Source organism: Silene latifolia, chromosome 7 (assembly GCF_048544455.1).
Source record: "Silene latifolia isolate original U9 population chromosome 7, ASM4854445v1, whole genome shotgun sequence".
Classification (NCBI taxonomy): Eukaryota; Viridiplantae; Streptophyta; class Magnoliopsida; order Caryophyllales; family Caryophyllaceae; genus Silene; species Silene latifolia.
In genome coordinates, this window is record NC_133532.1 from 47,862,804 (window position 1) to 47,888,404 (window position 25,601).

The 25,601-nt window shown below is 37.9% G+C and overlaps 1 protein-coding gene and 1 pseudogene across 1 annotated transcript; both read left to right on the forward strand.

The window, feature by feature from the left end:
- LOC141592147 (uncharacterized) overlaps positions 1 to 25,601 on the forward strand; it is a 272,781-nt pseudogene that overhangs the window by 186,400 nt on the left and 60,780 nt on the right.
- LOC141590053 (uncharacterized) lies at positions 9,045 to 10,682 on the forward strand. Its single transcript, XM_074410668.1, has one exon. It carries the CDS (start codon positions 9,045 to 9,047, stop codon positions 10,680 to 10,682), a length of 1,638 nt encoding a protein of 545 aa, XP_074266769.1.

Sequence of the window (25,601 nt, forward strand, 5' to 3'; positions counted from 1 at the left end):
CTTCTGGAAATCCGTAAAAAGGGTTTTAAAGCATGGTTTTAGAAATCGGTTTTAAGAGATGTTTTCGACATAAACCTTACATTAATGATACAAAAAGTAAATAACAATAATAAAAGAGAGATTATACACCCTCAGACTTACATGTTTGACGAAACGAGATGAACTAAGTTATCGATTAGTGATGCTCGACTCGAACTATAACGCAAATATGAAAGTGCCCTCGTAAGAGGAAAACAATTAGATTAATTAAGTTGATTGATGTGGAGTTGGTCAAATTGGTCGGTCATGCAAACGAGGCTGGTACTCAGAAGGATCCGAGCTTACGTGGTCGAATGTTCAAGCACGTAGACGCCAAAAAGTAAGAACAAAGGTCTAGAATGCAAAGGGAGAAGAGAAGGGCGGACACTCGCGTGAGAAACATGAGGAGCGAAGGCTCCTATTTATACTAATCACGTGAAGGAATAGGGTTTTCGGAGAGACATTGGAAGTGAATCTCGGAAATATATAAAAAAAGATACGAGAAATACGCAGAAAAGGACCTGGGAAGAGGCGCAGCAGTCACTGCGTCTCTTGGAAGAGGCGCAGCACCTGCTGCGTCTGTTCCCAAGTGGTTTCCTCCTGCGAAAGAAAGATTTTCGTGTTTAAGTTATGGAATAAAGGGATAATTCGGTTTTCCTTAATATTTTGTATGAATATTACGGGAAATTGTTTACCAAAGAATAAAGATTGTGAAATATTTATAAAATATGGAATAGAAATATCCGGAACATTCCAGAACATTCTGACTCGGGATTTAACGGTTATTAGAAAATGAAGACGGTTTTAGGCCCGGACTCCAAATGTACTCTAATTACTGTCAAAACGACCGTATCGGCGCGTAGATGACAACTAAGAGGTAGACATTAGTGTTTGAGCAATCACTTGACGATCAACTTACGAACTGTCACAAATCGTTCCGCGTACCAAACATGCGGCCCAATCATCACCGGGTGGTTTGCGGGAGTGCATAATTGAGGTATCTACAGTACCCATCACCACCAGCAACCTTTAACCACCAGCAGTGTAACACCTCCATACTCCAAGTGCCTTACCAGGACCACTTAAGGCATGGAAGTGTTACCATCTCGGTTTCCCGAGCCAATGATAATCATAAGACAATAACGAAACATACTTAAAAGTAAATAATGTTTAAAGTGATTACAAACCAACTCCAAAACTGATAAAAGAAATACAAGATTCTCGGACGGTCTCTTTTCGCTAAAACTATCAAAGCTATAAAACATCGTCGACACGTGGGAAGACTTCTAACGCCATGTGATGACTCATCCCAGCTATCCCATACGCGTCATATCATACCCGCTCAATAACTCGCTCACCACCCCGAATGGATCACCACAGTTTTAAAACATTTAAACGGGGTCGGTACTAATTACACAAAAACAATGCCACAATGAAACAAGTACACAAACAGATCAAACAGCTCAACACAACCCCAGTCTCCATCTCCAATCTCCACACAACTGACTACACACTAAAGTGTGTAGCCCTGCCAGAGTACCCATCGCAACACGTTACTCCTCGCCACCAGTGGGGGACCGCAGCCGTTCCCACCTAAGCCTCGCTCATCTCCGTCGAGCGATAAACCCAAATCCATTAATGTGCACATCCCTTCTGTGGCGGGTTCCAAAGAAGGCGAATAATGGGCGTGAAGCCACTCCCGCAAGTGACTCCACTCAGCCAGGGACGCACCCTGAAGAACACAGACAGATACAATAACCATAACACCAAAATCAACAGCCGTCTGAATCAATCAACAATATACAATCACAACCGTCTGAATCAATCAACAATCACTATTTACAGCACAATTCGCCACACATGTCATGTAACTAATACTGAGTAGGGAAAACCCTACCTGGAATGCAAACACACACAGCAGACGATCTTAGCAGCTGTCTCAAAACCTCTCCTCTACGAATCCTCCTCCTATCACATAATCATACAATTACTACATACACAACTAATCATAAAAACCCCCAATCCCAAAATTAGGGTTTAAACAAAGTCAACCAAATGCTATAAAATTGGTATGTAGGACTTACCCTTGACGCAAGGACCACAAAGACACAAAGGACAATGAAATCCGACCTCTCAATCTCCGGGATTTGCCAATAATGCGGATGAAGCTAACTACGTAGTTTCAATCTCCTTTTTGAGTGAATTAAGTTTATAAAAGTGTTTAATAAAGATGACGACATATTATATATACTAATCCGCGTTATTAACAAAACCCGTCAAAACATTACCCGTAAACCGGGCTACTCGATCGAGTAGCTGAGGTACTCGATCGATTCCCTCTTACTCGATCGAGTATTAAGGTTACTCGATCGAGTACCCAACAGGTCAGAAACTATTTTAAATTGCAATCCACCCTTACTCGACAGAGTAAGGCCTACTCGATAGAGTACCCAGAGACTCATAAAACCATAGTATTATAGTCTTCCCTCCTTAAAAAGAACTTCGTCCCCGAAGTTCAACCCATACATAAAAACAGACATACTAACTCGGTCAAGACGCAACAAAGCTACTAAGAACTCAAAACAAAACCCCAACTTATAAAACATGAACTCTTAACGCCCAACTCCACCAACCACGCCTACCTCCACAACATGTCTCACGATATCGTATCAACTACATTATATCCTCTCTCGACACTAACTCCATACACTACCAACTACCATCCTCTAACGCTGCTAGCTCCATAATATATCATCCACTACCAAATCCAATATCAATACACTCATAGACATCAAACGGAATGTTACATTCTACCACCCTTAAAAGGAACTTCGTCCTCGAAGTTTACTCACACTCATAAACATCATCATCCAACTGTCAACACTATTGAAACATTCTCTCATTCCTCAACATCACACTACTACAAGCACGGTCATGACCTTTAATAAAATCAAAACAAATATCCGTCCTTTATGCTACACCAACACTCTACTTCCAAATATACTACCATATGTACAACCATCAAAATCTCTTTTATCGCATCCTACTCCTCTTAAGATAAATGTTACGTCCTCGTAACTCACTAATACTAAATCCTAGCTATATCTTCTCATTACCCACATCACCGCCGCATGCCAAAGATAACCGCCTACAATCTAAACACTCACCATTCCTATATACCAGGCTCTCTTACTTAACAGTTCTCATACCTCAATTCATTCGGCACACCACCTAACCTATACCACCAAAATCTTTAGCTTAACCAAAACGTCAACTGTTCCCTATTACCGCCAAAACGACATAGTCCTCTATACATGCATCTATCTCCATGCTCATAACTCACGATCCACAATTATTACACACACTCACACTAGATCCTCAAGTTCTTTTCTTTCACTGCCGCAAAACTCATCCATAACTTACCATGATACTAATTTCCAACACTCTATACTCACTGTCCCAATAAAAGATTATGAACCACTTACAGCTTCCATATCAGTACAACACATGTTCCACCGATCACGCAACATTACTATGTAAACCAATGCCTCCTCTAAAAGAAGATCACAAGTATTCCAACAACCTCTTTTAACTGTGTCCCACCAACAGGATATCACTAGACCATGACAACAAACGGAAACATATACAACTATCTTCCATATCATACTCTACCCTCACTCCCAAACTGAAACTTGGTAAGAAACATCAACAAACAAAACAACAGTCTACATGTTCAACCAAAACTCACAAGGAATAGCAGCAAACAAAACAATAATCTATGTTTAACTGGTATGTACTTTCGAAAACTCGTATCATAATCATCTCGCCTACTCCACCACAACCGGTGACGGCATCGCAACATCGCCACCAACAGCCACACCGCAGTGCGAAAATACCCGCATCACAACACTAAGTACCGTGCCCGGATCACCACCCGAGGCACCACAACCACACCGATAGACATCACAACATACATAATCCCATAAACACTGACTTAATATAACATCTCGGACAAGAAAAACTTACTCAAGACTGCTTACTAGATCACAACACCATATATCATACGGAATAACAGACAAGAATCTCATGCATACCATCCATACCTTTTCACGGAATAAACATATATCATGAATACACATGCAAGTATAACCAGTCATGTCAGACCACCCAAACTATCACTTTTGGTCATCATTCCATTAAGTTACCGTATCCAACATATATTACAGAACATTCAGATAACATTATAACTATCACACCATACCGCTTCTCGTGAGGTCACAACCTCACACCAACATTTATATACATCTTAGACCCATAATCACATCCAACTAGTCAATCCTGATCACGTAAGTTACCACTCGATAAAGGTTACCTGTCGTCCGAGCTTAACTCATATGCCCCTCATAACATATTTCCCCATTCGCATAACCATCACCTCATGCCAAGTATAACCATACCATTACTACTCAACTTCTAGCAACCGCCTCCTATAGCCATATCTTATACTTCCTCACTACCATACCTATCAATCTGGTCTCTACAAAATCAACCTTTTTAGAATGGCTATCCTTCCTGCTCATCATCGCCCTTAACCACTAGTGACAACACGACAATACCCCCACTGCTCGTATAACAACCCTTTTACACTTATCTCTAAACATCACGGTTTCTTTCCTACCTTTGGTTAACATCCCAAATAACGAACATCAAATCCATTAACAAAATTACCTCAACACTATTTCTAATTCCATCCTTAATGTATCGTCACCCAACTCACCACCAAGATCTCATATCGTGTAAATTCTTTACTCATCTTCTTACTTTCCTTAATTCCCGAAACTCATGACTAATCATATTGTCTTGAGACTCCTATGTAACCGTTAACTCAAATCCTCATGATAGTATCATACATCTGGACAATTCCTGACTTCTATATCACATAACCCCGATCGACATCTTTCACAGCTTACTTTTATCCTTCTTATCTCTTTACACACAACAATACCAATTAGTAACTCAACTCCTTATTACTTCTACCTAACCCTTTAGTGCTCCAATTACCTTCTCATCGCTCCAAAACTCAAATCCCATTATTTCATATCGATATCTTCTCACTTTTTCTTACCATGGATCTTCTCTTATTATGCTATCACTCACACTTGTCACTAATCTATCCATAAAATCAACGTTCACTGTTCAAACAATTGCATCGCCTTTGTACCTCTCTAGAAATCAAAATTCCTTTCACACCGTTAATTGCCCAAGGAAATAACACAGTAGTTTCATCTCTTAATAAACCAAATCTCCCAAACTCACTCACTGTGTACAAATCTACCTCGCGACATGTCTCCATAAAGTTCACTGTATACCACTCTTCTCAACCCCTTTAAAACGAACTTTCACTACATATATCCTTAACCCACACGACTCCTAACCATCTCCCTCCATAATTCTTTACACATCTCAAGCTGCCACTATCCACACCCTTACCTTCAATCTTTTTATTCTCACGTTCCTTAGACTCACATCATCCCTTGCCCATATTCACTTGCTTTTACGTTACTCAACACACAATCATATCACTCTTCTCATCTCAGAAAACATGCTCTATGTCTCAATTAAGCCATAACGATCTTTCTTTTCTTTTTCCACTATCTATCACAACCACATATAGCTCATCTCCTCCCACCAAACTCATACTCACCAAAAGGTGCCACTCACCACCCCATAAGATTGGGTAACTTACGTATCAAGACCAACATACATGTAAAACAATGCATAAAGAAGCAAAATAACAACTTTGAATTAAACATAATATGCAACGAATTCAAAAGATAAAGCATATGACCCGAATCATGGGTCACTAGATCGAGTACTGGCCACTCGATCGAGTAAGGGACTTACTCGATCGAGTAGGTGAAGGTCAGAAGCACGTAAAACAAATCACCAGGGTTACTCGATCGAGTAACTAACGTACTCGATCGAGTGCCGCCTACTCGATCGAGTACCAAGGCTACTCGATCGAGTACCTTACGCAATTATCAGCATTGTCCAGTTTTCGTAAAACAGTCATAACTCACTCATTTCTTGGTCGTTTTGGGCGTGTGACCTATCGTTAGAATCGTAAAAGAACAAGCTATCATCTCCAATTGGAATCACATTAAAATAATTTATACATCTCAAGTTATAACAGTTTAAAGACAACCTCTTTATAATCGAAAAACACAACTACTTGACTTTACTTCCAAACAACATAAACGGCAACAAGGTAAACAAAAACAACCCAATACTCATAAAACCAGTAGTCCCAATCACATGTTACTATTTTCGAAAGCAAAGCAACAACATTCATCATGCACATAATTTATTTAACTTGCCAATCATGACTTACCCACATGCTTTCATTCTATCACTTTTTGTAAACAAAATCACAAATACATGACATCAAGTCCCCTATTCACATGTTACTAGCATAACAACATTATAAAATAACTTCCATTATATAGCATGCTTAATCACAAATAATATTATCATACAACGATTATTCATCTTTTTCCACTAATTCATCCATCATGCCACATTACTCATCATTCTCATACACTTTTCTAACAATTCCAACTAACATTGTAAACCAACTATCATGCAACATGCTTTCAATCAACAACATACGAAATCACATCATCACCATCTTTTCTACACATTCCCATTATCCACATACGTACATCCACTGATTCATGTCACACATCACTATATAGATACACAATTCACAAGATAAACACATAGCGATCCCGACTCATATCCCATGGTGACCGGTTCAAAATTGTAGGGGCGAGTTCGCGACTTTAGGACGTCTCCCAAGTCTTTCCATTAGCTCCTACAACTTCTACCTCGGGTTCATTTTATTTGACTCCCTATGTTCATTGGATTCAATGGTTACAGGTTTCAGGATCTTCGCTCTGATACCATTTTTGTAACACCCCCATACTCCAAGTGCCTTACCAGGACCACTGAAGGCATGGAAGTGTTACCATCTCGGTTTCCCGAGGCAATGATAATCATAAGACAATAACGAAACATACGTAAAAGTAAATAATGTTTAAAGTGATTACAAACCAACTCCAAAACTGATAAAAGAAATACAAGATTCTCAGACGATCTACTGCTAAAACTATCAAAGCTATGAAACATCGTCTGACACAGCGGAAAACTTCTAACTGCCACGTGATGACTCATCCCAGCTATCCCATATGCGTCATATCATACCTGCTCAATAACTGCTCACCACCCCCGAATGGATCACCACGCTTTTTAAAACATTTAAACGGGGTCAGTACTAATTACACAAAAACAATGCCACAATGAAACAAGTACACAAACAGATCAAACAGCTCAACACAACCCCAGTCTCCATCTCCAATCTCCACACAACTGACTACACACTAAAGTGTGTAGCCCTGCCAGAGTACCCATCGCAACAGGTTACTCCTCGCCACAAGTGGGGGACCGCAGCCGTTCCCGCCTAAGCCCCGCTCATCTCCGTCGAGCGATAAACCCAAATCCATTAATGTGCACATCCCTTCTGTGGCGGGTTCCAAAGAAGGCGAATAATGGGCATGAAGCCACTCCCGTAAGTGACTTCACTCAGCCAGGGACGCACCCCGAAGAACACAGACAGATACAATAACCATAACACCAAAATCAACAGTAAATCTGAATCAATCAACAATATACAATCACAACCGTCTCAATCAATCAACAATCACTAACTACAAAGACAATTCACCACACATATCATGTAACTAATACTTGAGTAGGAAAACCCTACCCGGAATGCAAACACACACAAAGAACGATCTTAGCAACTGTCTCAAAACCTCTCCTCTACGAATCCTCCTCCTATCACATAATCATACAATTACTACATACACAACTAATCATAAAAACCCCCAATCCCAAAATTAGGGTTTAAACAAAGTCAACCAAATGCTATAAAATTGGTATGTAGGACTTACCCTTGACGCAAGGACCACAAAGACACAAAGGACAATGAAATCCGACCTCTCAAGCTTCGAGATTTGCCAATAATGCGGATGAAGCGAACTACGTAGTTTCAATCTCCTTTTTGAGTGAATTAGGTTTATAAAAGTGTTTAATAAAGATGACGACATATTATATATACTAATCCGTATTATTAACAAAACCCGTCAAAACATTACCCGTAAACCGGGCTACTCGATCGAGTAGCTGAGGTACTCGATCGAGTGCCCCCTTACTCGATCGAGTATCAAGGTTACTCGATCGAGTACCCAACAGGTCAGAAACTATTTTAAATTGCAAAACCACCCTTACTCGACAGAGTAAGGCCCACTCGATAGAGTACCCAGAGACTCATAAAACCGTAGTATTACAGTCTTCCCTCCTTAAAAAGAACTTCGTCCCCGAAGTTCAACCCATACATAAAAACAGACATACTAATTCGGTCAAGACGCAACAAAGCTACTAAGAACTCAAAACAAAACCCCAACTTATAAAACATGAACTCTTAATGCCAACTCCACCAACCACGCCTACCTCCACAACATGTCTCACGATATCGTATCAACTACATTATAGCCTCTCTCGACACTAACTCCATACACTACCAACTACCATCCTCTAATGCTGCTAGCTCCATAATATATCATCCACTACCAAATCCAATACCAATACACTCATAGACATCAAACGGAATGTTACAAGCAGCCCCACCTTTTCTCTCTCTCCCTCTAACTGTTATGGGATAATATATATTGTATTATACGGTGGTCGTAGTATATTAGTTGGATATCTTGTATTATGGTAAATATGTTATATGGGTCGATACGGTTTCCTAAACCGATTAGGGTTGTATGAGTATATAATGTAACGTTGTGCAGTCAATACAATTAACACAATTATTCCAAAACCTATCTTTTGTCAAGTATCATCTTAACTTGGCATCTGAGACAATTAAGTGTGTCGGCGGTAGATTTTTTCCGTTCGCAAGTATGACGAAAGACGGAGACGCGTCCAAATCAGACAAGAGAACCTCCATTAGTCCTTACTTCCTAGGGCCAGGCAATAAACTTGGTGATAAAGTCGTACAAGTCATGTTGAATGGTGATAATTACGACGAGTGGTCTGTGAAGTTGCGTGGTGCCCTACGTGCCAGGAAGAAGACGGGATTCATTGATGGTACTATCAAGAAGTCCAGTGATACGTCGGAGGATTGTGAAGATTGGTACATGGTAAACGCGATGATAGTTAATTGGATTTTCAATGTTATCGAACCCGCGTTGGGTTCAACGATAACGTATGTCGATGATGCAAGAGTTTTGTGGGAAGATATTGAACAACGGTTCAGTGTTGGTAATGGACCGAAGCTTCACCGTGTCAAAGGCTCCATCAAGTCGTGTAGGCAGAATGAGAAGGAGCCCGTGTCCGAGTACTATGGTCGTTTGAAGAAATTGTGGGATGAACTCGATAAATACGATCGCAATCCCACGTGTGAATGTCGTGGTTGCAAGTGCAACATTAATGGCAAATTGGATAAGAAGCGTGATGAAGGCAAGGTGCACGATTTTCTTATGGGACTCGATCCTCAGTACAATACTGTTCGTTCCAATTTGTTGATGCAGGAACCTCTTCCGTCTCTTAATCGCGCCTATGCTGCCATTGTTCAAGAAGAAGGAGTGCATGGAGTCAACACAGGCAGCAGCTCTGGTTCCCGTGGTGATAACAGGTCCGAGCCCATTGGCTTTGTCGCGAAAACAGCCAACAATGTCGGTTTTAATTCACGATCGATGGACTCGGACAATGATGCTCGTCCTCACTGTGAGAAGTACAACAGGTGGGGGCATCTTAAAGAGAAGTGCTTTGATATAATTGGGTATCCTAAGGGATGGAAGGAGCGAAGCAGGCAGGGCTATGGTGGTGGACGCGGTGGAGGTCGAGGTCGTGGTAATGGTGCTGGTCGCGGTGGAGCAAATCATGCACAAGGAAGTGATGAGACGACGGAGAATAAAGAGCAGTTCATTAGCGTGCCTAAGGAGCAGTGGGATGCATACGTAAATAATGCCAAAGCTAATAATGCGAGTGCCTCGAGTTCTCGGATATCTGGTAAGAATGATAATGATGTACTTTGGCTATTAGATTCGGGTGCTACCTATCATATGACAGGTAGTACGCATTTATTGAAGGATGTATGTAAAATTAAGCCATGTCCAGTGACTTTACCGAATGGGAAATCGTCACAGGCCGTCGAAGAAGGAAAAGTCGAATTAGGAGGCAAAATTGTTTTGAATAATGTGCTCTTTGTTCCCGAGTTTGAGTGTAATCTTATTTCGGTTTATCAGTTAAGCACCGATCTTGACTGTACTGTTCAGTTTACTAATTCATCTTGTGTTATACAGGACCATGCGTCGAAGACGAAGATTGGTACGCTTGAGCAACGCGGCCGGTTATATCTGCTTCGTGGTTCAACAACACATGCGTGTGGGTCACAGAAGCGGGATGATGAGGTTGGTATGTGGCACCGTAGATTGGGTCATCCTTCCAAGAAAATAGTGCAGTATTTACCGTTTATTAGTCATAAGAATAATAGTCATGATAGTAAGCTGTGTGAAATTTGTTATCGTGCCAAATAAACACGTGAGAAATTTATTGTTAGTAATAATAAAGCTACTGGTATTTTTGAGTTGATTCATTGTGATTTGTGGGGTGATTATCGTACGCCCTCTTCTTGTGGTAGTCGTTATTTTCTGACAATAGTGGATGATTTTTCCCGTGCCGTATGGGTATATCTTATTAAAGCAAAGAGTGAAGTGTCACAGTTATTAAAAAATTTTGTTGCCATGGTGAGACGTCAATTTAGCGTTGATGTTAAGGTTATTCGTACGGATAATGGAACAGAATTTACTTGCTTAAAACCATTTTTTGCTGAACAAGGGATAATGCATCAAACCACTTGTGTCGTAACTTCACAACAAAACGGGAGGGTAGAGAGAAAAAATCGTCATATTTTGAATGTTGCTCGTGCTCTTCGTTTTGAGTCGGGTTTACCTGTCAGTTTTTGGGGTGAATGCGTGCTGACTGCAGGATATTTAATAAATCGCACCCCGTCCGTTTTGTTAAATGGAAAGACGCCATTTGAAATATTGTTTGGCAAACCGCCAATTTATGATAATATCCGTGTGTTTGGATGTCTCTGTTTTGTGAAGCATTCTCGTCGTGACGGTGATAAATTTGCTTCCCGTAGTCATCGTTGTGTTTTTGTGGGGTATCTTTTTGGTAAAAAGGGATGGGAAGTCTATGATATTGAATCTAAAGAATTTTTTGTGTCACGAGATGTAGTTTTTGATGAGACAGAATTTCCGTTTCGTGCCTCTGATTCCTTGTTGTCTCAAAATGTTGGAGAGAATGACGTGGTGTATGATGATGTGGTGTATGATGAGGAAATATTGTTGGGTGATGAACTGGATGTTGGTAGGCCCTCGGGTGACGAGCTAATGACTCAAGGAGGGGTGCCTGGTCCGGCTGGAGGTGACGTGAATGAGACCACGCAGGAACCCGAGAGTGGTAGTGGTGGTGCGGACGAAGTTGAGGGTGAATTGGGTCGGGGCAAGCGGCCTCATGTTCCATGGTCGAGATATGATGAGAGTGATTACGTTACAGGTGCAGCACGTGTTGTTGAACCCGTTGAAGGTCATGATCGCCCGTCTTGCTCGAATGTCTCATCTTCGTCAGGTATGCCTTATCCTTTAGCACATTATGTAAAGTATGATCAGTTTTCAGTTTTGCATCGTTGTTTTCTGACTAACCTTGATGATAATGTCGAGCCCAAGTCTTTTCGTGAAGCAGTGAGGAGTGAAAAGTGGCGTCAGGCTATGCAGACCGAGGTGGAGGCTCTGGTTCGGAACGGCACGTGGGAGATTGTTGACTCTCCTTCTGGTAAGAAAGTAATCGGTAATAAATGGGTGTATAAGGTGAAACTACGTGCTGATGGTTCCGTTGAGAGATATAAGGCGCGTTTGGTTATCCTTGGTAACAAACAGGAAGCTGGGATTGATTATTATGAAACTTTTGCTCCTACTGCTAAGATGGTGACAGTTCGTGTCTTTTTAGCTCTTGCAGCTGCTGGTCGTTGGGAGTTGCATCAGATGGATGTGCACAACGCTTTTTTACACGGGGATTTGGAGGAGGAAGTGTACATGCGTCTTCCTCTTGGTTACTCGACCGACACACCAGGTAAAGTGTGTAAGTTAAAGGAATCTTTGTATGGGCTATGTCAGGCTCCGCGCTGTTGGTTTGCTAAGTTATCCGCTGCTCTTGTCGCGTTTGGATTTGTGCAATGTTTATCCGATTACTCGTTATTTTGCTATGCTAAAGGTGATGCTGTTGTTTACATTCTGGTGTATGTTGATGATTTGGTCATTGGTGGTAATGATAATTCTCTTATTGTCCGGGTAAAAGAATATTTGAATACGTGTTTTCATATGAAGGATCTTGGAGCCCTGAAGTATTTCTTGGGTATTGAGGTTGCCCGGAATTCGACTGGTATTTTTGTGTGTCAACGAAAATACGCTCTTGATATTTTATCCGAGACAGGTATTATTGGTGGAAAGCCCGAAAATGTTCCAATGGAACAAAATCATCGGTTGGCATTGGCTAATGATGAGTTGCTGACTGAGCCGGAGAAGTATCGTCGTTTGGTTGGTCGTCTTATTTATCTTACTATCACCCGGCCAGAGCTTTTTTACCCTGTTCATATTTTTGTCCACTTTTATGCAGCAGTCGCGCTTGTCTCACTGGCATGCTGCTTTGCGAGTCGTTCGTTATTTGAAGAAGTGTCCTGGTCAGGGTCTTTTATTTCGCATCAACAATAATTTGGAGTTTTCTATTTATTGTGATGCGGATTATGCGAGTTGTCCTCTTTCTCGTCGTTCTTTAACAGCTTATTTTGCGTTTCTGAGTGGCTGTCCGATTTCTTGGAAGACGAAGAAATAGCCTACAGTGGTGTGTTTATCTGCTGAGGCTGAGTATCGTGCAATGGCAGCTGCTACTTGTGAGGTTAAGTGGCTGCGTGGTTTATTTCGTTTTCTCCGTATTCCAGTTACTCGGCCAGCTGTACTGTTTTGTGATAGTCAGTCAGCGTTGTCTATTGCTCGTAATCCTGTGTTTCACGAGCGTACGAAGCATATTAAAGTGGATTGTCATCTTGTACGCGACGCTATTAATGATGGTGTTATTTCCCCCTCGTATGATCATACGTCTGAGCAGGTTGCTGATATTCTCACAAAAGCTCTTGGTGGTCGTCAGTTTGAGTTTTTATTGTCCAAGTCCGGCGTGTTTGATCCTCACGCTCCGACTTGAGGGGGGGTGTTACGGAATAATATATATTGTATTATACGGTGGTCGTAGTATATGAGTTGGATATCTTGTATTATGGTAAATATGTTATATGGGTCGATACGGTTTCCTAAACCGATTAGGGTGGTATGAGTATATAATGTAACGTTGTGCAGTCAATACAATTAACACAATTATTCCAAAACCTATCTTTTGTCATGTATCATCTTAACTTAACACCCCGACACAACCCAGCTGCAACCTCCTCTTCAACCCGCCAACCTCCACCAGCCTGGCAGTACACCCACTCCGCTCCCCACCACCTCTGGCCACCACCAACATGACTGCTGCTTCTTGGTGGTTCCAGGGTGGTCCTCCCTTCACCTTGACCCAACAACACTTCCATTGCAACACTCAAACCCAACAGCCACAACCCCAATCGCCCTATCCCCTGTTTTCCCTTTTTTACCGCCACCACCGCCACAAGCCACCACATACAGCCACTACGACACCTTACTCATGGTCGGCTCAGCCACCCTGACCCATCCCTACTAAACCCATGTGAGTCACGTCCTGAATAAGGATTCAAAATAACACAAAACACGCAACACAACTACCCGTCGAAACTCGCCTGAAACCGCCCTCTCCCGTCAGTCAACATTGGTCAAATCAGGTCAACGGTGATCCTTGGTCATCCACGGTCACAACGATACTTACGGCCTGATCTATGGCGGTCTAGTTTACAAGTTATAATATGGCAAAGTATATACATAAGACGGTCTTAAAGAATTACCTTGAGACGATAACTTAAGTTGAGTTCTCCCTTTTCTCCCTTCTAAATCTCCCTCTCTTTATTGTGAGATTATGAATTTTATGAGTCAATAAAGTCTCCAATTAGGTCATACCATCTATTTATAGTGATAAGGTAGGTTATATAGAGCGGTATTAGGAAACTATATAATTATATTATTATTATTATTATTATTATTATTATTATTATTATTATTATTATTATTATTATTATTATTATTATTATTATTATTATTATTATTATTATTATTATTTCTATTATACAAATACAAATACAATTGTTATTAGTATTATCGTAATTACTATTATTATTATTATAAAGGATACAATTGCTAGTACTATTATTACCCTATTGCATGCCTATTATTCGGCCCAATACGTCTTCCCGACTCATTCATTATTTTATTATTAATTATCGTCCTATTTGCAATTATTAATATAAATGCCCTTTCAATTAATTATTCGAATTACATAAATTATACTTATAATTACTTATCAAATTACGGGGTATTACAGTATGAGCTGTTACGGTGGGGTGAATATCTTCTATACTTGCTGAACAAGTAAAGGAAAATATAAGGGAAGGATTTGGGTTGGATAGGGCTCGAAAATTGGGGACTCGGGGAGCTCCTTGTTTTGCGTTTGCTGCGCAAAACAGGGGCTCAGGTTGGGGTTTTTGGGTGGATTTTGAGCTAGGTTTGGGCATCGGTATGGGTTAGGTTGGGTGTTGGGTTGATGGGTCGGGTGTTTGGGTGGTGTTGGGCTAGTTGGGTTGGAGTTTGGGTGGTGTTTGGTGTTGGTGTGGGCTCGGGAAAAACACGGGAGGAGGTGTTGGGTTTGCGCGGGTTTGGGGTGGCAAAAGGGAAAGGGAAAGGAGGTTGTTATGGGGTTCGAACTCGGGACCTAGGGGGAAAAGGTTGGGCCAAAGCTAGCCTCAAAACTCGTGCCAAAATCCATCCAAAAATCGAGCTTACAACCGTCTTAAAATCGAGCTAAAAACCGTTTGAAAAACCCGTTTAAACCCGCTTTAAAATTAATTTTTCAAATTAAAAACGAAGCGATAAAATGAAACCGTCACATATCTCATTTCAAATAAATTAAAATAAAAACTTTGAACAATAATTTATTTTTCAAATAAATTATAAAAGCTTAAATTTTAAATAAACTCGAAAATATGAAAATTGATAAAATAAATTTCATTTATTTCAAAATAATTTAAATTATAAAACCGTCAAATAATGCTTGTCCCGCATCACTAAACGAAATCCGCTAACGAGCGGTGTAAGTAAACATGTGTCCTATCATCATTGGGTGTTTTGTGGGGATTTTTGCAAATTCCAATATCGACAGATACGGGTATCTACAAGTAGCTTCTTCCCGTCAAAGTAGCAAGCACACGAGTTATGAGACTAAAAAGACTAAGCATGACCTCGGAAGGATATTTTGGTAATTTTCAAGCCCGAGTAAGAAGTATGGAGCTTGGGTTGATGAACAAATGAAGAAATGAATTTGGCCCAAGCAAAAGTCCAAGACAAGCAAATGGAAAAGTCAAGCTTAGAGATGCTCTTAGGATGCCCAAATATGCAATTAACGGGTGAATTAAGGGGCATTCATCGTGAACTTTGGATCCCTTGGAGCAATTAATCAAGAATTAAGAGAATATGGCCGGATTCCTACGACCTCGATCAGGGTGGGCTGTCCCCGATCGGGGCTGCCTCCTCCATAATTATTTACGTTTTCCCTATTTTACTATAAATAGGGGCCTTAATCCGTCATTGTAGAATATATTTTTACACTCTTTCATACTCTTCATATACTCTAATCAACACAAATTCTCTTAAGTTTCATATTAGTTTACATCTTGTTAAGCATTCCCTTTTGTTAAACAATTTACATTAAGCATTCGGTTCTCTATAATACAAGTTCGTATTCAAGTTATTTGGGTTTCATAGTGTGTTCTTATTGTTCAAGTTCCAAGTTCTCTTGTTACGGTAATTTCGATTCTTGTTTATTTCGTTAAATCGTTCTTTGTTATTGTTATTTCATAGTTTATTTCATGGCATTCCTATATCACATTACTCATCTTTAGCATTTTCACTTATTTCATATGTTATCAATATTTAGTTTAATCATAATTTATAATATTTCATTTAGTTATATTTCCAATATAATCATGTTTATTAATTCATACTTCATTAGTTTAATTTCCATTATGAGTGAATAGTTTCTTATGTCTAGGGATTAGGGAAGCCATGCATAAATAGTTTTTGTAATTGTTAAAAATAGGAGGCTGTAATATCAATAAGTTGTTTCTATCACATGTTTGTCTTGTTTTGATTAATCTTTGTTTAGTGGCCATAATCATTGATTAAGTTTGTTAATTCGTTCTATAAGTCGAGAGGCACAGAATTGAATTAAACTAAACATGTGTTAGTAGGACGACCTAGTCATAACGAGAGTTCTCTAGGACCCGACCTATGGTTGACAATAAGGCCTAGAGGTGGTTGTCACGAGACCTAAACAATTGTTTTTATTAAGAATTCCTAGTTTTGGCATGAACATTTACGTATTTGCATGTGTGACCCGAACCCCCTAGACTTCTTTATCATATTATATTTACATCATTTATTCGCAAGTTATCAAACCAAACCAACCAACCAATTGAATCGACCTTGATAGATTTCTATTCATATCATTTCATAGCGCAATTCCCGTCTCCTTGTGTTCGACCCCTACCTTACTACATTAATTGTTAGTCAAGTTTAGGGTATCTTAGTTAGGTGTGTGATAGCCTATCAACAGTTTTCTTTAAGATGACTTCACAGTCATATTTTTATGCTTCTGAGGCGACTCGTAAGGAAACGGTGGATCATTAAGGAGCAAGTCGGAATGAGTTATGTTTAAGAGATGATCTTAAGGATATAATTCAAAAAATTAATCCATTCTATCTGGTTGGGCAGGAATCGTCGTGCATTGCTTTTCGTATTAAGGTTGATGCTAGCTGGTTTGCTAGTTTGGAGGCTTTTGTCGGATGGGTTGCTTATAGCAATGAAGGGAGTGTTGTATTTGAAGGTGGAAGCAGTTCAAGGCCGAATCGACTGGTCAAGCTGAAGGTCTTGGTATCAAGAAAGTTCTAGAGTGGGCCTATTATAATAGGACTTTTCATCTGGAGATTTCGTCTGACTGTCTACAAGTACTTTTTCAAAATGCAGGGACTGCGAGGGAACACCATCTCACTAAAGGAGTACTTGGAGATCGCTTTTTTGCTTCCGTCCTTTCATTGTTTATGTTTTAGTTTTGTTCATAGGAATCTTAATAAACGTGCTCATAACTTAGCTAAGAGAGTTATGAGCATGTAATATCTTTCTTTATAACTGCCAAAAAAAAAATCATACCTATACGAATCATACAAACATTAGATTTTATTGGAATTTCTTGTCATTTTTACTTTGTTTTTCATTGTCATCTTTTCTTTGTTTTTTTGTTGAACTTGTAACACCCTCATCTACCAAAATGTCTTACCAAGCCTACCTTAGCAAGTGGAAGTGATACCATCTCGGTTACTCGAGGTAGAGTAAATCAAATAGACCATAAAAGAACATGTAATTAAAGTGTATAAAAGTTTAGTCGATTACAAGCCAAAACCAAAACATCAAAAATGAAAAGTGAGTACAACCAAGTAACCAACTGTCATAAATTAAAGTCTACTAGCGATCAACGGAAGCTATGTCCAAAACTAGACTCAGCGACATCTCACCCGTCCTGCGAGAGAGCTTAAGCAATCATAACCTGCTAAATATCTGCTCACCATCCCCCAATGAATCACCGCAGGTTTATAACAATAGAAAAGGAGTCAGTCAACTGCACAATAAAACTTAACTACAACAACAAACATAACCATCCAATCAATCCTGTAAAAATTCAAACTCCGTCCTCCAAGTATCACTATCTGATCCGTAGGCCAAATCTGTCAGGTAACCCATCGCAACAGGTTACCCACACCGCCAGTGGGAGACCGCGGCCTTGCCACCTAAGCCCCGCTCATCGCAACGAGCGATCTCAGATCATTAATGCGCACATCCCCCTTGTGATGGGAGGCATAAGAGGCGAACGTGGCGGTGAAGATCACCCCCGATAATGGCTTCACAATCAATACCAATAACAACAACCAATACCGAAATCGCCACAATACTGTCACAATAGGAAACCAATAATCACCACATCAATGAACAATAACAACCGTACAACGGACTGAGTAGAGAAATCATACCTTATTCGCAATTCTGCAATCAATCACACCAACAAGGTTAGAACTGTTCCTCTACGAAATCTCCACCTAACAATAATAATCAAGGAATTACTAACTATAATTCATCATTCTCAAGAACCAACCTAATTAGGGTTTATAGCCAATAAACCTAACGCAAAAAGGGTAGAAATCTAAGACTTACAAACTAGTAGGCACGCGAACTACGAAATCCGAGCACCGAAATGATAGGTCCTCGCTTGATAGTTGATTAGGGTGGTTAAGGAGTGAATTAGGTTGTAAAAATGATTATGAAATGTTAATGACGACTGAACTGATAAATATATACTCCTTAATCATTCTAATCCAAACCACAGTAAGACCGAGTACTCGGTCGAGTACCTGAAGTACTCGGCCGATTACGCCCTACTCAACCGAGTTTCTCACAACTCGACCGAGTGCACCCAAAACAGTAGCGTCTCTAAAAGCACTCGACGCCCCACTCGGTCGAGTACAACCCGCTCGACCGAGTTCACAGTTTCCAGGATTTTGTGGAACGAACCATACGACCTTTTTACTTTGTTTATTGGATTTGGTGCGAAGGTGGATTTGGATTTGGTGCGAAGGTGTAAAGCAAAAACAACAAATCAAGTTTGAGTTTTTTCGCCATGGGTGGCACATCAGCTTCTTGGATGAAACAACATATATATGTATCATTTGCAATTTCATTGTTCATGGCCTACAAATTCGACCAAATGTTAAGTTTTGTTTGTAAGTTCTCAGTTATCTTTTTTTCTCATATACGAATTTTCTTTTTCTCATATAATTTTTTTTTGCTTTATTTAATATGAATGGTTAACATCTATTGTATTACTCATTTTCTTAAAACATACTTCCATTATATATGAGTTCTAAACTTGTATCTTTACTTAACATGCAGATGATGAAATTCTGCCAAGATCAATACCCGTAACTCCACTCTCATATATGTAAATAAAGCTGGGTTGGAGTAACTCTAAGAGATTTAGCAGTAATCTCATACAACTATCCGCCTATTCGTGATTCTCAACCAGAATTGGTCTTCATGGTAATCAAATTTGATGAAAAGTATTTTCTATTTGGAGTTATTTGTTGCTTCACTAAAGAAGAAAAACTAGGTAAGCTAAAAGACAACATGATTCGGTTGGTTCCAGAAAAAAAAGGAAGATAACAATGGTGAAAAGGGGGAACAAGGTAAGGGTGATAAAAGGACCAAAAAGATAGGCAATGTTGAGATTACATTGGAGACAATTGTGTACTCATATGATTAGGACGGATATGAGTTCACAAACTTGATTATATATGTCCATTACTCCTTTATCATTGTAATTTATTTTCCAGGTGTTTAGGCCTCCAAGAAAGACTAATTTATTCATCTTTAAATTCGATTTATGAGGATTGGGGGGAGAGAGATTTTGAATCTTCAAATCATCTATCTTTTTTGAACTTATGTAATAGAATTCATATATTGTCTTCTCTTTTCTTCTCTATACATTACTGCGCATCTAGTATTTGTATATCTACGTTTTAGGGGAATTTAAATCATGTTTTGATTATGTATTTAAATTTTAAACAAGCTAAATTATTAGGTTTTATGTTTATTTTGTTATTTCATGGGAATAATCTAAACTATACCCCTTCTTTCTATATTAGTCCATACTATACTTTAACTCAGAACTAGTTTTAAACTCGTGCAAAAAATGCACGGGTCGTATTGTCGTAGCAGCACGCGCTACCATTAGATACAGAAGTTACATTGTTTAGGTTTTAAAACGTGTACTCCCTATGGTAAATATTTTATTTCTGATACTCCTTCCATTCAACTCCAAATACAACATTTCTTGTTTTAACATTATTCATAAATGAAGAGAATTTTTACGATTCCTTGCGATCTATAAGAAAAAATTTGGTCATGTGTGATCTTGTTTGATTCATCTTTAAGAGTGTAATAAGAACACGAAATTTTTATATTTTTTCATAATACAAAACTAAAGATATTTATGTTACAAATAGCGCATTGGCAAACATGTAAAAGGGAAATGTTGTATTTGGAGTTGAATAGAGGGAGTACATGGCTATTTATGAACCTGTGGTGGTGGAAGTAATCAGCGTAGACTCACATATAATGAAAAAAAATACCCATTTATCAAGATTACACTTATATGGATGGCCATTTCAATTTTAATTCCATTATAAAATTGAATTGCACTGGACTGAAAATTAAACGATTTCGCTAAATGCATGTAAACTGAAAAAAAAATGCCACAAAATTATAATAAAATACGGAGTAATAATATATCACAATTTACGAACTATCAGTCAAAAACGCACATGTATATTCATAATTCATAAATTACAATTAATTCGAATAAAATTTTTAATATTTGAAAGCATATCGGATCTTAGAGATAATACATTTGTATTCCATATCATATCGTTTAAAAAACATGGACAATGTAAAGTTATGATAAAGGTTATTGTTAATTTCTATTAGAACTTATCCAGTAAATATAAAATGTTTTTGACCTATCAAGTGAAGCACATTTAAGAACTTTTCATATTATAAATTAACGGAGAAAAGAAGAACAATATGTCTTTCTGATGACGGATATATCCGTCTTAAGAATATAATGGGTCAAATTACACCCCACTTGCATAGATGAGACAATTTTTTTGGCAATCTCCATGCGTTCTGTTTTTTTCTTATGTGTGATACTTGCCCTATCTTAAAATTTTCTTAAATGAAAATTTGTGAAAGAAAAAATAGCAACATAACCATGTACATTTAATTAGCATAGACGAAAATGCAAATAACCCCATATATCATACGCCTAATTCCGACTACAAAACCCTTCCAACTAACATAACCCAAAATTATGTTGCCTTTTAAAAAAAACACAACTCTAAAAAAAACATGGGTCAGACCAGGATGGATAAGCCTAATAATATCCATTTTTACCTATAAATCTAAAATATATATACTCTCTAATTGCATAACCCTACTTTCCCTTCCAAATCATGTCATATACTCATATTTGCACAATTGCACCGTCACCTTAATTGTTGTCTCAGCCTATCTCTCACTCAAAAATTATGCCCCTCTTTTATTCTCATCTAATTCCTGTCTAAACATCCTCATCATTGTTATTTACGATCAAACATGATGAATTAATCGGTTTAATAAAATATTTACTCTATGTGAAATATTATTGTTCTCCGGTAAGAATTTTTTTCTTCAATGCATGTTCTTTTTAAATTTTACATTTTTTTCTATTCTACAATTATCGAAATAAAAGATAATTTCTGACAAAAAATGATCGATTTATTTGGGTTTTGAATGTTAGATAACATTTTATTTGAGAAACTACGCATTTTTATTTGAAATTTTTTTGTGATTTGGATCTTACGGAGTATATTCTATCATATACTTTTAATTGAAAGGAAATTGAAATGTCAATTGTGAGTTTCTCCATAAACATTTGCCAGTTTCTAAAATTATTGTAGCAAGCTGGATAGATAATCTGCTAGACTTCAGTAGCAATATAACTACACTAAAGGGATGCGGAGCCACTGCCACATTAGCTCGGTCGATAATGAAACGGTTGCCAGGAACGTAAGCTGGATCGCCATTAATATCCAAACCTAAAACGGGTTCCCTTACGAACCATGCACCGTCTGCTTGAAATACCTTATATCTGAGAGTAGCGCCGTGAAGCGGTGGGTAAGTGTCAGTGTGGAACAGCAAGTCAGCTCCCGTGATGGCCCACCAGCCTCTGGGGACATTCTGGTTCAGCATCACTAGTGCAACAGCATCTACATATATGGCAAAAATCATTTTAAAACAGAACAAGAACAAAACAGAAGTCATAGTTTCAGACTGGCTAATCTATCTAGGAGACGACGCTCTAGATATGGGTTTGGTGTTCATGGAACTTTTGGGAACAACAATCCTCTCATTGTAGAAAATCACTTTCCATTATTTATAATACCTCCAGCTGTGCTCTCAACTCTCATTGATATATCTCCGGTCTACAAAGATATAATTTTTTTTTCTCAATATTTAAGAATTTAAGATTATATTACCTTAACATGTTATTTAAACTTGATTTATTTCTTGTTTTTAATCTGTTGAGAATAGACTATTTTTTTGCCAAAAACATCCGGTCTAATTTACTGGGAATGAAAAAGAGATATTTTAAAAGGTAGATTATTTTTTGCATTAAAATTACATATTTAAATTAATTTTTTTTAATTAAATGACACTTCCGATTTTTTGCATAATATTTTTACCCTCGTCAAATTGATTCACAGTAAGTTTTTTTTTATAATCTGCATATAATAAATTTTAGATGGGAAGATTAGGCACACTCCTAATTTTTTGTTTTGATGTGAAAAGTCATAAACATGGGAAAATATTGAAAAATGAGGTTCTAAATTGGTATGCTAATTTTTCTTGTTTGTTATGTGTATATTGCCACGATATATTATTTCTCATAATGATTTACCAAAATTTTGCCACGATTTGTTATCATTTATCAACACTTATAAAATTTTTACTGTTCGTTAATATTTTATCACAATTATTATCAAGTTTATTATTATTATTATTATTATTATTATTATTATTTTATTTTTAAACCGCAACTTTTATTGAGATTAAATCAATTTTTACAAGAAATTGGTGGGCAACCGAGACACAATCTGGGCTCCCACCCCCTTATTATTATTAATATTTATTGTTTTTTTTATTATTGTTATAAAAAAACGGCAACTTTTATTGAGAGATCAAAAATAATTTTTTTTACAAGAAATTGGTAGGCAGCCGAGATACAATTTGGGTTCCCACCCCCTAGCAATTGCAAAGCTAAGCCGAGTAAAAATAAAAGTAGCAGCGCCTCGGCCTTCTGAGACACAGAAAATTTCTGAATCCGCTTGATGATAGGGTTGTCGCGTACCCAAATCAAAGATAAATTACCCTATTCTAGGCTAAATACAAATGAATGTAGTTAGGGAAATATGGGTTGATCTCAGGGAGATGAGAGTTGCTAAACAAGTTGTCACGGGTCGAATTTTATCTAGTTCGATACGATTGATTTGAGTTTGGTGATTTAAAACAAAGACAATAACGAGAATAAGATGTATAACAATGATGATAAAGATCAAGGAAAATTGGGTCATACATGTAGATTAACAATTAACTATGTCGGATTAGGAGAACATAAAATCAATAGTTGTTTAGGTTATTAGTAATTTCCTCTCGGCCTATTACCAACCATAGAACGATTTCTATTGAGCTCTCGCACAAATTAAATCGGACTATTAAAACATGCTTTATCTAATTATATTCCCGACTTTCGCTCTTAGAAAAAGAATAACCAATTAATCGACGATTGTGATCAAGAGTCAAAGATTAACATTACAAAACACGCATGTGATATAAACAACAAATTGATATTAAAATTTCTCAATCAAACATATATAAAATGTTAATCAAACATGGCTTCCCCGCCCCTAGATTAAGGAACTACTCACACATGATAACGATAAAACTAATAACGATTAAATAAATAAACATAAATATGATAACGATATGTAATTGGAAATGAAGTGATAAAATAAACTAGAGTAAATAGAAATTACCAACTTTAAGGAAGTAAGAACAAGAACTTGGAAGCATAAGGACAAAACAAACCCGAAAATCAACTAGTTTGGTTGGTTTGATAACTTGTAAATTAAACGATGTAGATATATAAGATAAAGGAGTCAGGTCACACATGCAATTGTATATAGATTTTCATGTTAAACTCGGAATAAATAACATTGTTAATTGTTTAGGCTTAAAGACAACCACCTCTCGGCCTTATGATCAACCATACACCGGGTCCTAGAGAACTCTCGTTATGACTAGGTCGTCCTACTAACACATGTTTAGTGTAATTCGATTCCGTGCCTCTCGACTTATAGAACGAAATAACAAACTTAATCAATGAATATGGCCACTAAACAAAGATTAATCATGACGATGCAAATATTAATCATGCATGGCTTCCTTATTCCCTAGACAAATGGAACTACTCACTCAAATTGGAAATAAAACTAATATTGTATGAATTAGTAAACATGATTATAATGTAAATATAACTCAATGAAATATTATAAATTATGAATAAACTAAATAGAAATAACATGTGAACTAGTGAAATGATAAAAAGGAGAAAAGTAATAAGGGATGCTAATGATAAACTAGTACTGATGATAACTAGATAACAAAATAAAATAACAAACTAATATGAAATGCTAATACCTAAACGGTTTTTCTAACCTATGCCCACTAGGCATAGGATAAGAAAACAGAAATGGAAAGAATTAATTGATGTTTTTATGGGAAATTGAAATATCCTATTACTTTTACTTTTCTTTACAATAAATACATTTATTTCTTTCCATTTTTGTTTTCTTAACCTGTGCCTAGTGGGCATAGGTTAGAAAAACCCCTAACTAAAATGTAAATTATAACTTAACGATAATGGAAAATGCAATAACGTAATAAAGAACTTGAAACTTGAATGGAAGAACACAAATGAAACCCAAATGAAGTTCAAAGGAAATATTGTATTACTTAGAACCAAATGCTTAACTTGAATGTAATTGTTTAACAAAGAACCAAATGCTTAAGAATATGTAAACTAATGAAAACTAAAGAGAATTGTTGCTTAAGGCTATATGAAAGTGTAATAGAGTGTAAAATGATATCCTCCAATGATGGATTAAGGCTCCTATTTATAGTAAAATAGGAGTATAACGTAAAATCCATAGAACAAGGAAGCGCCGATTGGGGCTTGGCCACCCCGATCGGGGTCGTAGCTTTTCCGGTTTTTCTCTCTTCAATTCTTGATTAAATGCTAAGGGGATCCAATGTGAACCATTAATCTCGTCTTAATTCACCCGGTTAAATGTGATATTATCACCCAAAAAGCATCCTAAGCTTGCTCTAAATTGACTTGGTCGGACTTTCTTTTGGGCATGACTTTAATTTCTTCACTTATTCATTAACCCAAGCTCCATGATTCTTACTCGGGTTTGGAAATTACCAAAACACTCTTCCGCGGTCATGCTTAGTCTT